The 13,303-nt window shown below is 54.4% G+C and overlaps 6 protein-coding genes across 6 annotated transcripts; 2 read left to right on the top strand and 4 right to left on the bottom strand.

The window, feature by feature from the left end:
* Positions 1 to 877: 877 nt before the first annotated feature.
* On the top strand, positions 878 to 2,223 carry J4E79_008535 (uncharacterized protein; the record flags this gene model as incomplete). Its single annotated transcript, XM_049357391.1, has 2 exons — positions 878 to 1,243; positions 1,315 to 2,223. 2 exons carry the CDS (start codon positions 878 to 880, stop codon positions 2,221 to 2,223), a joined length of 1,275 nt encoding a protein of 424 aa, XP_049208289.1.
* A 527-nt stretch (positions 2,224 to 2,750) lies between these two features.
* On the bottom strand, positions 2,751 to 5,072 carry J4E79_008536 (uncharacterized protein; the record flags this gene model as incomplete). The annotated part of the gene is made up of 3 exons (XM_049357392.1): positions 2,751 to 4,363; positions 4,411 to 4,465; positions 4,566 to 5,072. 3 exons carry the CDS (start codon positions 5,070 to 5,072, stop codon positions 2,751 to 2,753), a joined length of 2,175 nt encoding a protein of 724 aa, XP_049208290.1.
* An 894-nt stretch (positions 5,073 to 5,966) lies between these two features.
* Positions 5,967 to 7,552, bottom strand: MTS2 (26S protease regulatory subunit; the record flags this gene model as incomplete). Its single annotated transcript, XM_049357393.1, has 4 exons — positions 5,967 to 6,217; positions 6,267 to 7,335; positions 7,432 to 7,497; positions 7,550 to 7,552. 4 exons carry the CDS (start codon positions 7,550 to 7,552, stop codon positions 5,967 to 5,969), a joined length of 1,389 nt encoding a protein of 462 aa, XP_049208291.1.
* Positions 7,553 to 8,238: 686 nt separating this feature from the next.
* On the top strand, positions 8,239 to 9,032 carry UBC1_1 (Ubiquitin-conjugating enzyme E2 1; the record flags this gene model as incomplete). The annotated part of the gene is made up of 2 exons (XM_049357394.1): positions 8,239 to 8,499; positions 8,553 to 9,032. 2 exons carry the CDS (start codon positions 8,239 to 8,241, stop codon positions 9,030 to 9,032), a joined length of 741 nt encoding a protein of 246 aa, XP_049208292.1.
* A 304-nt stretch (positions 9,033 to 9,336) lies between these two features.
* J4E79_008539 (uncharacterized protein) lies at positions 9,337 to 9,829 on the bottom strand (the record flags this gene model as incomplete). Its single annotated transcript, XM_049357395.1, has 2 exons — positions 9,337 to 9,479; positions 9,559 to 9,829. 2 exons carry the CDS (start codon positions 9,827 to 9,829, stop codon positions 9,337 to 9,339), a joined length of 414 nt encoding a protein of 137 aa, XP_049208293.1.
* Positions 9,830 to 10,660: 831 nt separating this feature from the next.
* J4E79_008540 (uncharacterized protein) lies at positions 10,661 to 12,736 on the bottom strand (the record flags this gene model as incomplete). Its single annotated transcript, XM_049357396.1, has 1 exon — positions 10,661 to 12,736. One exon carries the CDS (start codon positions 12,734 to 12,736, stop codon positions 10,661 to 10,663), a length of 2,076 nt encoding a protein of 691 aa, XP_049208294.1.
* Between the last annotated feature and the right edge of the window lie 567 nt (positions 12,737 to 13,303).

Consider the following 13,303-nt stretch of genomic DNA (forward strand, 5'->3'; position numbering starts at 1 on the left):
GAAGGTGGTGAGTGTGTAAGCCGATGGTAGACTTTAACCGGAGCGATGCTGTACGTCGATGTACGAGGGTCTTCCAAGCTGACTTCCCAGAAGAGGGAAACGCATGTCAGATGTCGCCATTCTGGTCCTCAAAAATGTGCTTGAAGCTGGGAAGCACACCGTACTGTGCTCATCTCGGCCCAAAGCGCTGGATAATAGAAGCCGGGACAAGTAAAGTACCGACTGTGCGTATCGGTAGACGTTTACGGCGGCACCGAGGCCCTTATCTCGAGGGTACGTAACTGGGAAAGCGGAAGGGCGATCTCCATGGTCGGTCTTGGCGTAGGAGTCGTTGAGTTGAACAGCACAGGTGGCGGAGGTGAGGCAGAGAGTAAGGTGGCGACTGAGGGAAATGCGGAAAGGACGTGGCCGAGAGCGCAGGGGCGACAGTCTCTTGTAGTGTTCCCCATGGCCATTGCTTGCGCTCAATTGAGGCCTCTGCTGAGCACAATTGAGGGCATTATGGAAAGCACCACAATGGACCCAGGCTGGAAGCTGCATGCATCGCGTACTTCCAAGTCGCTAGTAACTTGACAGGACCATGGTCGTGGTACTGCCATGGCTTTCACCCTGGGTGATGGACAGGTACAGCCAAGGTCGTTAAGAACATCGTGTTCGATAGTGCTGGGGTGATTGCAAAGTGCGACACGTGATGCAAAGCATGATAGAGTCAGGCAGAGGTCCTTGGAGGTGAGAGAGCTGGCGGAACGAAAGTCAGCGCGGAACGGAAGCGCGCCTCGGCTGGACCTGCCATGGCGTCGCGACGTCCCTTCTCACCACCCAAGTGCGCGTCCTAGGCCAACTCTGCCCACCCCAGCGCCGGCCAATCACCCCGACGATGCAGCTCACCGAAGACGACCTCTATCGCAGCTCCACGCAGTTCCGCAATTGGTCCTTTACCGCCTCACAACTCGCTGCGCAGCGCCTGAAGATCAATGTGCAAGCCACTGAGCGCGTCAAAGCCAATGTCGCGCGTCTACGAGCCCAGCGCGGCAACGATGCCGTAGACAACAATGGAGTCGATTCGGGTATGGATAAGGAGAATGGGAGTGGAACCAGCGGCGCAAATACCCCAGATGCCCGTATGCAGACAGTGACGGAGATCAATTGCCTCACCGCAGAGGAGGAAATGAAGATAGTAAACGAATTCTGCGAGCGCGCAATCGCCCTTGGGAACCACTATAGTTTCCCATTAAATGTCGTCGTACGTCTATCGCCCTTCTCCAAACCTCAGACTCCCCAAAAGAAGAGGCACACTTGCTGACAAGATCAAAGGCAACATGCATCCAATTCCTCCGCCGCTTCTACCTCTACAACTCACCCATGACCTACCACGTCAACAACATCCTGCGCACAATAATGTTCCTCGCCACAAAAGTCGAGCTCTTCCCCATCCACGTCTCCTCCTACGCCGAAGGCGCCGGCCGCGCCGTAACCTCCGAAGACGTGCTCGCCCCCGAATACATCATCGTGCAGTCGCTGCGCTACAACCTCGACGTGCGCCACCCCTTCCGCGCCATCAAAGCCGGTCACATGGAGATGCTCGACATGGCGCGCGGCAAGTACCAAGGGCCTGCGGGGGACCTGGCGGGGGCCAAGGAGGTGCAGAGCAGGATTTGTGTCTTGCCGGTGAAAGTGGGGGCGCAGGCGATGAAGATGCCGGAGAAGAAGGTCGAGGAGAGGGTGAATGCGGCGTATGGTGCTGCGACGAATACGCTGCGTACGGTTGCTGTGCTGACGGATGCGTATTTCTTGTACACGCCCTCGCAGATCTGGCTCGCGGCTCATCTCCTCGCTGATGAACCACTCACCCTATTCTACCTCTCCCTCAAAGTCCCCACCTCCAGTCCTATCCACGCGAAACTCCTTACTACGCTCCGCAACTGCGCGTCGCTCATCTCGAGCCACCGGCTTTATGTCAATGCGTCATTGCCGGCGGTAGAGCGCGAGGCGAAAGAAGCGAAGCACAAAGCGGAGATTAAGACGTTGGTGCAGAAATTGAAGAATTGTAGGGATCCGGATAAGGTTGATTTGGTCAAGTTGAATCAGGCGCAGAAGAGGGATGCGGTTCAGGGGGATGCGTTGGAGGAGAGTAAGGCGAAGAGGAGGAAGTTGGCGAGGGAGGGGTATGAGAAGGAGTCTGATGCTTTTTGGGGGCCGGAGTTGGGTAAGAAGGCGGAGTAGAACTGTATTAGGAAGACTGGGGGGGGGGGGTTGCATACGGATATGGCGTTCATTCATAGCAGACAGCATGGCATGGCGTTCTAGAGGTTTCAAAAAGATACCACTGAGCTTATAGGTTGAGCGGCACAAGGAGTTTTAAGGTGGGTTTGTACAATCGAATTCTCATTCTCGCTGATCTTGCTGCACGCAGACTTGTCTTGAGGGTCTTCATACCACCATTTGTTACGTCGTGTTCGCAATTCAACGCTTAGCCAATGTCGCCTCTCGTGGCCCTCGCCACACTTCCACCAATTCACTCGCCTTGTCCGAGAGCCGACGTGTAACCAACGCTTTTGCAATCCCTTCCATGTTCGATCAAGCCGACGCTGCCAAACGCTTGTACTCTTATGCGAGAATTCAATCCCGCGTTGAATCCCCCCCGGAGTCCCCACGTGTCAATTAGACATCCGGTCGATATACTTCGTCAGATACTTGAATGGCACTCTCTCCTTGCGAGGTGCTTCTGTAGGATTTAGTATCTTGAACTGTTAACGGCCGCGGCCGTACGGGGGAGTAGTCCCCTGCGTACCCTTTGCGACGCTATCTCTCGGGTCCTTTCTAGTGCTGTTCGGGAACATCGGAGCCACCGGCGCGATGCCTGTCGGTTTCTTGGGGCCCAGCATAGACTTGCCGAGGGACTTGGTGTTGTAGTTGCCGAACATGCCACCGGCGGTGGTACCTGGGCGCGCAGTCTGTCCAGATTTACTGTTGCTTTTGTCAACTTGCTTCTCCGCCTCATACACCTTGCGCTGCTCGATCAGGACCTCCATCTCTCGAAGGTTCTTGCGGGCCTTCGTTGGCACCTTGTCCATGTCGTTCTGGAAAGAGTGGAGGATGTGGGCCTTGCGCTCCTGGTACTTCTTTTCTAGCTGGGCGACACTGTACTCTGCTTCGCGGTCCTTCTTTCTCTTCTTGAGTGGGGGTGGCGAACTTGGCGAACTTGACGAAGAGGAAGTCGGAATTGCAGGGGGGCTATCGTCGAGCTGTGGTACAGGCTGGTCGTGCTCGGCATGGGAGTCGGCCTCGTCTACAAGCGGTTGCTCGGGAATCGCTGCATTTCGGGGGCTAGATGCAGCCTTTGGTTTAGTAGTGGGGGCCTCGTTCTGGGACTTCTTTTGCACAGAGGACGCGTACTCCTCGCGACGGCGCGCCAGTTCTGAACCTGCTGTCTGAGACATGACAAGAGCACTATCCTCAGCATCTGCCTCGTCGACGAACTGTTCTTGAGGCTCTCCGCTGACTTCGCGGGCAACATGAGTGTACTGTGGGCCTGGTGATGGCTTTGCCGATGTAGTGACGCTTCCTCTATCATTGGTTTCTGGGGTACGCTTTGGGTGGGAGTGCCGAGCCACGCTCTGATTTGCAAGTCGACGAGTGGAGCGGGGATCCACAGGAGGAATCTCGTCGTCATCGTCGTCCGAATCATCTTCTGAATCTCCGTGGGGTTGAGACGACTGGAGCGCGCGCGGTGGTGACATCTCAGGTTCCGCCACGTCTTCAATGTTTTCGACGTCGTCGACAGGAGCTTCCATATCATCTTCGAACTGGACCGAATCATCGGCAGTGGCATCTCCGAGCTGTTCAGCGTTTCCTGCCCCGTTTCGTACAAAGGATGGGACGGGAGTCCTGGCGTTATTTCCACCGCGATGACTGTGTTTGTCTTGGTGATCGCGACGACGGCTTCGATCGTGGGTAGAATCGCGGTCTCGGTCACCGTTTCCATCTTCACGATCCCTCGAAGGCCCTCCAAAGTCGTGCCTGTAACTAGGCGTGACGCGATCGACGCGTTGACCAAAAGTCTCGTCAAAATCTTGAAGGACACTCTTCAGATCGACGATGGCCGTATGTAATTCCGGGAAGTCACTACCACAAGAAGAGTAGATCGTGACCACGTTCCAAGACGCAATCATGAGGTTGTTGAAGTTGGGGAACGCAGTCTTGACGACGGAGTTGAAGAGGTCGACCTTGATGTTGCTTGGGATGGTGTTAAAGATGTTACTTTTCACATCCTCCGGAATTATGTCGAGACCAGCGCGCTTGCGCTTGTTGGAGATATGAGGAACAACTTCGTCGTTCGGACGCCGCTTTCGTGACTTCCTCGCTGTTCTATTGTCAGCACTGGAATTTCATCATGTCTATTACACTTACTGTGAGTAGGAGTGCGATCGTTCTCAGCCTTCATGGGATTGAGCCTAGTAAGACTCTATTTGATGTTAGTCAACGGTACTCAAATGCTTCGATTCATCTGGAAGCAGTGTCTTGCGATAGCTTTCGTGTAACCAACCATGAATGGGCAGACATACCTCTCCGTCATCGAACAGCACCGGTGCCTGGTACGGCATATTGTAAGCAGCCCGCCTCGCTTCGTTGATCTTGTTCACCCTCATGTAGAGAATCTGATACTTCTCTTTGAACAAAGGTAGCATACCACGAGCAATGAAACCATGGATAGGATGAGAATCGAGTTCATCTTCTTCCAGGGGCAATGGATCTTCAACATGCATCTGGACTTGGTTATCCTCCACCACCAGGTAGATGCGGTGTATGGCGTTCCTTTCTTCCGGTAGTATGACATTCCCGAGATCGAAACGAGTGGCTTCTTCTTTGAGGGCAACAAAGACCAGATCAGGCTTGACCACGCCATTCACACTAGTGTATGTGGGTGGCTCATCGTTGCTTAGGCCCTCGATGAATGTGTTCAGATGCGTCGGGTCAACATAGCGAAGTTGGTCGCGGAGAATAAGCGCGCGTTTCTGGGGCTTATTGAGCGCGCTGAAGGTGGGCGCCGCCGTTGCAACAGCAAGTGACATTTCGAGTTGGTGTCTGAGTCGGGAGCAGTGGTAGTCTTCTGTAGTTACTGCGCGGACTTGCCCCAAAGGCGCAATTGATATGAGATGGCTATACTGAAATGCAGCCCAAGCTGGATAACGTGTAGTGGGGGAGATGAGATAGCAGATCTGGGTCGTGAATTGCTGTATACATACCCCAAGGGGGCGAGCTAGTGCACGTCTCTTACCCTCGTGGACCACATTGCGGAGTCTTCTACCTGGGTAAAGGCGGGGTTCCTACGAAGAGTTGAGGCAATAAGGCATTGTTTCCCCGCTATATTCCGCCCATGCGGTGTGTCCTTGCTGTCTTGGTGCTCTTGCTCAACCTGGCAAACCCCGAGCTCGACTGGAAATGTGCAACGAGGGATGAAGACAGACTGGCAGGGTCAATTGGCATTTCTTGCGGGTTCGTGTCTACAGAGCGATTTGTAGGGGTAGGGGGAAAGAAAGTGATTGTATAGGAGGCGATAAGATGGGTGGTGGTTTCCTCTTGACTTTGATCGGATGACACGAGCTGCGCACGGTCTCTTACACACTCTCAAGGCAGTCACGACCCGGACAGAACTTCTGATTGGGAATCGCTACTCACTGAGTGATCCCGACAGTTCCGATAATGAATGAGACGGCAACTCCACCTCCCTTGTGGGAAGCAGCCCTCTTTCATGCTTCGCTGCTATTGTCAGCCAGCGACATCTCAACCAAGAAAACTCACTGTAGGTACGCGCACATATACATCACAAAAAACCTAGAGGGGTATGCATGTTGTACAGGTTTCAAGCCGTGACGAGATGCTTCCTATGTGCAATTTGTACTAATACACTTGCACATTGCTCTGGAGTGTTGAAGATGATGTCCCTAGCCCAATATCTCTTACGCTTACAAGTACAAGCCCTCCGGCTCACCCTCCGTCTTCGTCTTAAGGACACGTTCCCTTGCGGTGCGGAAGTCCTCCATGTTGACGCGCATACGACGCTCACGGAGCGCCATGAGACCAGCTTCGGAGCAGATGGCCTTGATGTCGGCACCAGAAAGGTCGTCCTTTTGGTTGATGAACTCGTCGAGATCGACATCCTCGTTCAGCGACATCTTGGAGGTGTGCAGAGTGAAGATCTTCTTCTTGGTTGTTTCTGCAAATGGTTAGCAAGTGTATCGCGGACAATGGGGAATAAAACTCACGATCGGGGTTCTCGAAGAGAATCTTTCGGTCAATACGACCAGGACGGATAAGGGCAGGGTCGAGCGTTTCGATCTTGTTGGTGGCCATGATGACCTTGACATCTCCACGGTCGTCGAATCCGTCCAGCTGGTTGAGCAACTCCAACATGGTTCGCTGAATCTCACGCTCACCACCGGATGTGGACTCGTAACGCTTGGTACCAATAGCATCGATTTCGTCAATGAAGACAATGGAAGGCGCGTTCTCGGCGGCAGTCTGGAAGAGCTGTCGCACGAGTCTGGGACCGTCTCCGAGGTACTTCTGGATCAGCTCACTACCCACGATACGCAGGAAAGTTGCGCTGGTCTGGTTGGCCACGGCCTTGGCCAGAAGCGTCTTTCCGGTACCTGGTGCACCGTAGAGGATGACACCTTTCGGGGGCTTGATACCCATCTCCTCGTACAGTTCCGGATGTAACAGGGGCAGCTCGACCGCCTCCCGCACCTCCTGGATCTGTTGCTCTAGACCACCAATATCCGCATACGACTCTGTGGGCGCCTTGTCCAGCTTCATGACCGATACTAGCGGATCGGCATCGTCTGTGAGCACGCCGACTACTGAAACCGACTTGTGATGCAGCAGGATGCTCGCTCCGGGCTCTAGCAGATCCTTGTCGACAAAAGACATGATGGAGACGTAGTACTCGGGCCCGGTGGCGCTGGAAACAATGGCGTGGTCGTCGTCGATGAGCTCCTCGAGGTTGCCGACGCCCATGGGACTGCCGCGCATATCGTCGACGCGTGAGCGCTCATCGGCGTTCCGGTCTTCGGCATCCCCTGCGTTGGCTGCGGGCGCGTTTCCTTCCTTCACCGCCTTGGCCTTGCGCAGACGCTCCTGGTTCTCGACGTACTCCTCCTCGAGCAGGAGATGGTCGTGGATGCGCTGCATTCGGAGGTAGCGTAGCTTGCATCGTGCGGTCGGGTAGACGGTCGGGAGCTTGGCGGCGGCGCTGGGGCCGGCGGCCTTCTTCTTCTTCCTGCCGATGCGGGTTGTGGGTTGTGGCGGCGGCTCGTACTTTGGCTTCTCTTTCTGCAGAGGGCCTTGTTAGTGCGTGCCAGGTGCGGTGAGGCAACAGATAGCGGACTCCCGAGAGCCATCACCATGTGTCGTGGGGGCAGCACGTACCTTATCCTTCTTGTTCTTGTCATCTCCTGGAGGCCCGCCGCCTCCAGCACTCGATTGCTGGTTACCCTGCACGGCGTTAGCATGTGGCCATGGTGGTTCCCGAGGGAGGCGATCTTACCATGACACGCGATCAGGTGATGAAAGGCGAATCAGGCGCTCGACAGTATGCAGCGACTAGAAGAGAAAGAACCACAGCGAGGGTGGTGGTAACGGGCGATGGCGGTGGTGAGGCGGTGGTTGTTTGTAAGAGGTGTTGATGCGCTGATTCCGAAGCTCGTGGATGTCGGAGGATCGGGGTTAGCGCCTCGTGGCGTCACTGCCTCGAGCCGCTGGAAGCCTCACCATTCCACCTCCATAGAGCAACAGACACGTCAGGCCCTGTCCGATAGCCGTACATTTCTCGCTGTGCGCTCCATTTCACTGACACTTCTTCTTCACCCACCAGATTCCCGAACCCCCCGTTGTAGTATTCCCTCTGAGCTTCGACCCCGCCGGCGAGCCAGCTCAAAGCTCCCCACGCGGGTCAAGAGGTACTCCCCATCGCTACCAGACACGGTCTTGGAGTAGGTTCAGTACGTTCGCATCGTTTCTCAGGTGAATCACCACGCCACAGCCCCCTCTCAGACACCCCAAGACCTGTATGACACACTCCCCGCACTCCAACTTGGTGGAGCCGGGACCACTTTGCGAGCCTGAGGCTGACTTCTGTACCTAGAAATACCTTGGTCGCGCCTACCTGCTGCCTACTCGTAACACTTCCTCTTCATCGCCCTTTTCACCCCCGACCTTCTACCATACCCCACAACCATGACTTCCAACCGCAACCGGCGCATTGCCAAGGAGATTGCCGACATCCACAACGATCAGCACTCCAAGATCGTCGTCGAACCGGCAGGCAATGGCGAAGACCTGACACATCTACGGGGGCAGTTCTTCGGTCCTCCTGACACACCATATGAGGGAGCTACCTACAAGGTCGACATCCGGATCCCGAGCGAATACCCCTTCCGCCCACCGCTCATGAAGTTCGAGACCAAGATCTGGCACCCCAATGTCAGCTCACAGACAGTACGTAGCAAGCAAGATTCCCAGATGCCATTCAAGAAAGCTAACAGTAATAGGGCGCTATCTGCCTCGACACCCTCTCCTCGCAATGGTCGCCAGTTCTGACCATTAAGTCCGCTCTGATCTCGCTACAATCGCTCCTCAGCACACCCGAGCCCAAGGACCCACAAGACGCAGAAGTCGCCGGCATGCTGCTTAGGAACCCCGCCGAATTCGAACACAAGGCACGCGAGTGGGCCGTCACATTCGCTGGTGCGCCGCGGAAGGAGATTGCTGAAGGAAGCGGGGGAGCCACGGCGGCGTCCATCAAGAAGAAGGCCCAGCAGGCGAAGCAAAACGAAGAGCAGTCTAAGCTGGCTGCGTACAAGGGCTACAACAAGGACTTGGTAGATCGTTTTGTCGCTATGGGCTTCGATGTCGACGCCGTGGTCGCCTCGTTTGAGTATGTTGGTATCGATCGCATGGGCGGCGAAGACTACGAGCTAGAAGAAGCTTATATGGGAGACATCACTGCTCGGCTCTTCGGCGAAGCATAGTAGCCTCCCCTATCTTGTTTCGACTCAGCATCTTTTGTTCGACTTCCAGGGCGCAAAGGCGTTTTCATTCCTCAGACCATCACATCCATTACATTCTTCATGGGAGGCGGCGTAAGTTGATGGGTTATTAGGAGTATTGGGTGTACATGATCACGGGAATAGCGTAGGCGCGCTCTTAGTGAGTAGCAATGTAGTGTCAATCAAAGTTTGTTACATTATCCTTCTTGTTTCGTTATGTCGTATGTACAGGCGTTTCCTCCTCTTCTTGTCTAAGATCTATAGTATGTGTCGATGATTAAGGCGCTTACGCGGTGGCATGGTCAGCGTCGATGAAGACACCATTCGAGTAGACACCCTCAACCTTTGGATCCTTCTTGAGAGTGAGAGGAGCATCACCAAAGACAGTCATCTTATTCGGCTTCTCAATGTTCTGCTGGACTTTGACAGCTATTCCACACGTCAGCATTTCGGCCTACACACACAACACCCTGAGACCAGGATATTACAACCAGAGGAATAAACTTACTCTCACCATCATACTCATAGTCAAAAGTAGGAGGATCACAGCTCTTGCTCTCCGTAGTGTTCTTGCTAGGATCATACTCGTAGTCGCAGATGGTGTGAATGACGTTCTTGCCAGAGTACTCGTCAGACACAAAGTCCGCGAGCAGCCTCTGCGACTTGAAGCCGGATCCGGAAGCGTGTTGCGAGATGGTGACGTTCCATTTGCCGTAGACTTTGGCGTTGGCGGCCGTGGCGGCGGTCGCGAGGGCGAAGAGGGCGGTGCGGAAGTGCATTTTGGGGGGTGGTTGGGTGGTTGGGGATGGGATTTGGTGGGTCGTTGCGTTGGGAGTGATGGGGATGGGGAAGGCGATATCTAGAAAACGATGACAAGACCGTCTTATATGTCGATCTCCCTTCATAAGACAACGTCAAGAGCGGTCTGTTGGTCGGCGCATTTACCCACCGCCTCGTTTTCATGCGCCTAGCATGGTCCTAGCATCTGGATACTCTACGGCTGCACTCACACAGATACCGCTACTGCTGACGCCGGATCAGCACTTTAAACTTCCTCCCTGTCTGTGCTCAGATGCGATGGTCGTAATCTTCGGCAACGGCGATAAACACCGAGCCATCGGCGCGCATCTAGGTCGCGACGTGGAGAAAGGGAGACGGTGTGGATTCCTGGGCTAGGACTTGTAGTTGTGAACTTTGTGTAGACGCGAGTCAGATTGTAGATGTTGGGCTACTGTGCTTTCTAGCTTGTGTGTCTTGTGTCTCCCTCCTTTCTCTTCGAGATATAGATGCTGGATTTCTATCTTTGTGAATGCGACGATCGATTAGAGACTTTCATTGACACTGCCTGCCTCGGTGAGGTAAAGTGGAGCTGTAAATCTCCGAGCTAGCCTACGCGGAAGTGGCGCCGTGCTAAATGGGGAGACGCCGGATCCTGGACCTGGGCTTTCACGGATGCAGGAACACCAGCATCGGCTGTACATGTGCGAAACTTCGGTATAACCCCACAGGTGCTTATGTGCAAAAGGTTAGTCGCAAATGCTCACACGGTTGCAATGCGGTGTAACGGTGTTTCAATGCTGATTGATCTATGTATATTTCCTGGCATTCCACTACCTTCCCACGAGTACTCGCTCACTCTTCCTTGTCTCAGTTGCGTAGTTTCGCTTCTCTCCTGTGACATGTAGCTGAACATGACCCTTTGCTGTTGGTGCATACTTCACGCTCGCGCCTTGTTCTACACTAAAAGCTTCGCATGCAGGTTTGCTGTTCAAGATCCACTGCGCGGTGAGCTTGACACCCGGGTCCCAACGACCAACACTCGCAGTAACCTCCTGGCCCACCTTGGCCTTCTTGTCTTCGATCTTGGGGTCGGCTTGACGCTTGATGGCTGCTTTGCGACCACCGTATTTGATGACATCCTCCCATACATTTCCACGGGTAGAGGGTGCGGTGGCCGAAGGGGAGAGTGGGGTAGGGCCATCGGGGGCGTGATCTTGTACCCATCGCTCGACCAACTCAAGGTAGTCCCAAATCTCGCGTGCTTGGTAGTTGCCACCATGGGGCTTCTCGGGTAGGATTGTGACATTGGCCCATCCGGCTCCACCAACGGCATCGGTGCGCTTCTGGAACTCCATCACACCTTCGTTAAGGAAGTAGTTGTCCCAGGTGCCTACGTAGACGAAGATTCGTCCAGAGAGGGCAGCACCGAGGTTGCGGGAAGAGTTGAAGTTGGTGACGACGTAGTCGCTCAGGTCGAACGGCTTCCAGTATTCAACTGCCTCGGGGTAGATCTCACCGGTGACTTTGTCCCAGGGCTCGAGAGGGTAGTTGTTGTAACCCTGTACACCGAAGACGGCGTTCCAGACATCCCACTGATTGAATGAGCGTGATGATGTGCCGAAGGTCAACTCCCAATGGTTTTCCTGCGCGGCAGTAGCGAGGATCACCTCCGTGCCGTTGGTGTGGGTGCGGATACTGGGGATGGAGCTACCATCTGCACGTTGGTATGCATTAGCAGCGCTGTACAGTTCGATGTCTTGGTGGCGGTGAAAGTCCAGAGAGTCGGGGTAGGAAGAGAAGCACACGCCGAAGAGATCTGGGCGGTAGATGACGTTGGCGATCGACTCCCAACCACCAGTCGAGCCTCCGTCCTGGACACGAGCGTACGGTGCGCGGATGGTGTTGAAAGTGTCTTCGATATGAGGGATCAGCTCTTCGTTGATAGCATCACCGTAAGGACCAAGGTTGGCAGTGTTGACGGCATACGAGTCATCGTAGTATGGAGCTTCATGGCGGAAAGTCACCATGATGAACTTGGGTGCCGGTCGCGCTGCGGTTGTGTTGGTTCCGGGTATGATACCCGCGTCCCAAGCTGCTGTGAACTTGTCGTCGGTGCCATAGTTATAAGCGCCTTCGCCGGCCGGCCAGTGACCTTGGTTGTAGATGACAGGGTATTGTGTTTTCTTGTCGGCTGCATCGTAGCCAGAAGGCAGTACGACATTGGCACCAACATACATGTCGCGGCCCCAGAACTTGCTCAACTTCTTACTGCGAATCTTGATGTGTTTGAGCGTATCTGTGTCTTCGTAGTTGCCCTGGTTGCATCCACCGATTTCCTTGCCGGCGAAGTTTTCGACAGCTGTGATGTTGTTGAAAGTCAATTCGATAGACTGGCCGCCTTCGGAGATCTCAACGTCTTGAGCCGGTGTAATCAAGCTTCCATAGCCGTTGACATTTGGCGCGCCATCGCCACATGGGAATCTGACGCTGACCTTCGAGCCATCGCTTCTAGTGACGGTCTCATAGCGGGTGAGGAAGGCCTGCACACTGTAGGTGCCTGGATCGATGTCGCTCAGGCTGACGTTCGGCCAGCCATACACACCGGTAGCGGTACTGTCGTTGCTTCCGCCAGAGAAGAAGACCGATTGCTTTGGACCGAAGTTGTATACGTTCTTTCCAAAGATCTTGTTGGGGGATGAAGTGACATCTGTATCGTCGAGCGGATCTTCGCTTTCGGGAGCAAACATCAATACAATGCGGCCATCGGTGGGAGTATCCAGGAGATCATTCTCGATAGAGAGCTTGACGTTGAGATTGGTATTGTAGTCGCGTTCGACATAATGCCGAATTGTGGGTACAGCCGACACGCCCAACGCGAGTGAAGCGAGAAAGATGTTCTTCAGCATCTTGCTTTTGTGAACTGTTATCCAGTCCGGTCAAATGCAGAACACCCGTTGATTGTGCTTGACCAAGCTGTCGGTGGGACGACAAGCTTTTTGATATGCGCTCAAGCTTTGACTTGGTGAAAGCAGAAGCGAGCGGCACCACTAACCGGAAGAAGAAGGCGCGAAAGATAGTACAGCCTTATACGGCATGAAAGATAAGAACCTGCAGTTACGGCCGTCTGCAAGTCATGAAAAGAGGGTCGTGATTAATTATTCTTCATGTTCGCGGGCCGGGCAGTCGAAGAGGAGGAACCATGGGAGCGGTAGCGTGGTCCCGCCATACTGGTTTCTGGTATCGCTTGCGCAGGAACAATTGTCTGCCACATGCTCAAGCTATTCGCTTCAACTCGATTGTGGTTCCGCAGAATTCGTGAACTGTCCATATCCGGTTGATGTCGTGTGGGCATAGGATGGCTGGCGTGCCCGTATCTTTGAACTCCGGCATCGAGGCCGAGTCGCTAACCGCTTTCAGTGAGCAGCGAACAGGTCTCGTGCAACGTCCGTCTCTGCATCAAGCCACTTTGAAGT

Source organism: Alternaria viburni (assembly GCF_023758015.1).
Source record: "Alternaria viburni strain BMP 2772 chromosome Unknown scaffold_20, whole genome shotgun sequence".
NCBI classification, from domain to species: domain Eukaryota; kingdom Fungi; phylum Ascomycota; class Dothideomycetes; order Pleosporales; family Pleosporaceae; genus Alternaria; species Alternaria viburni.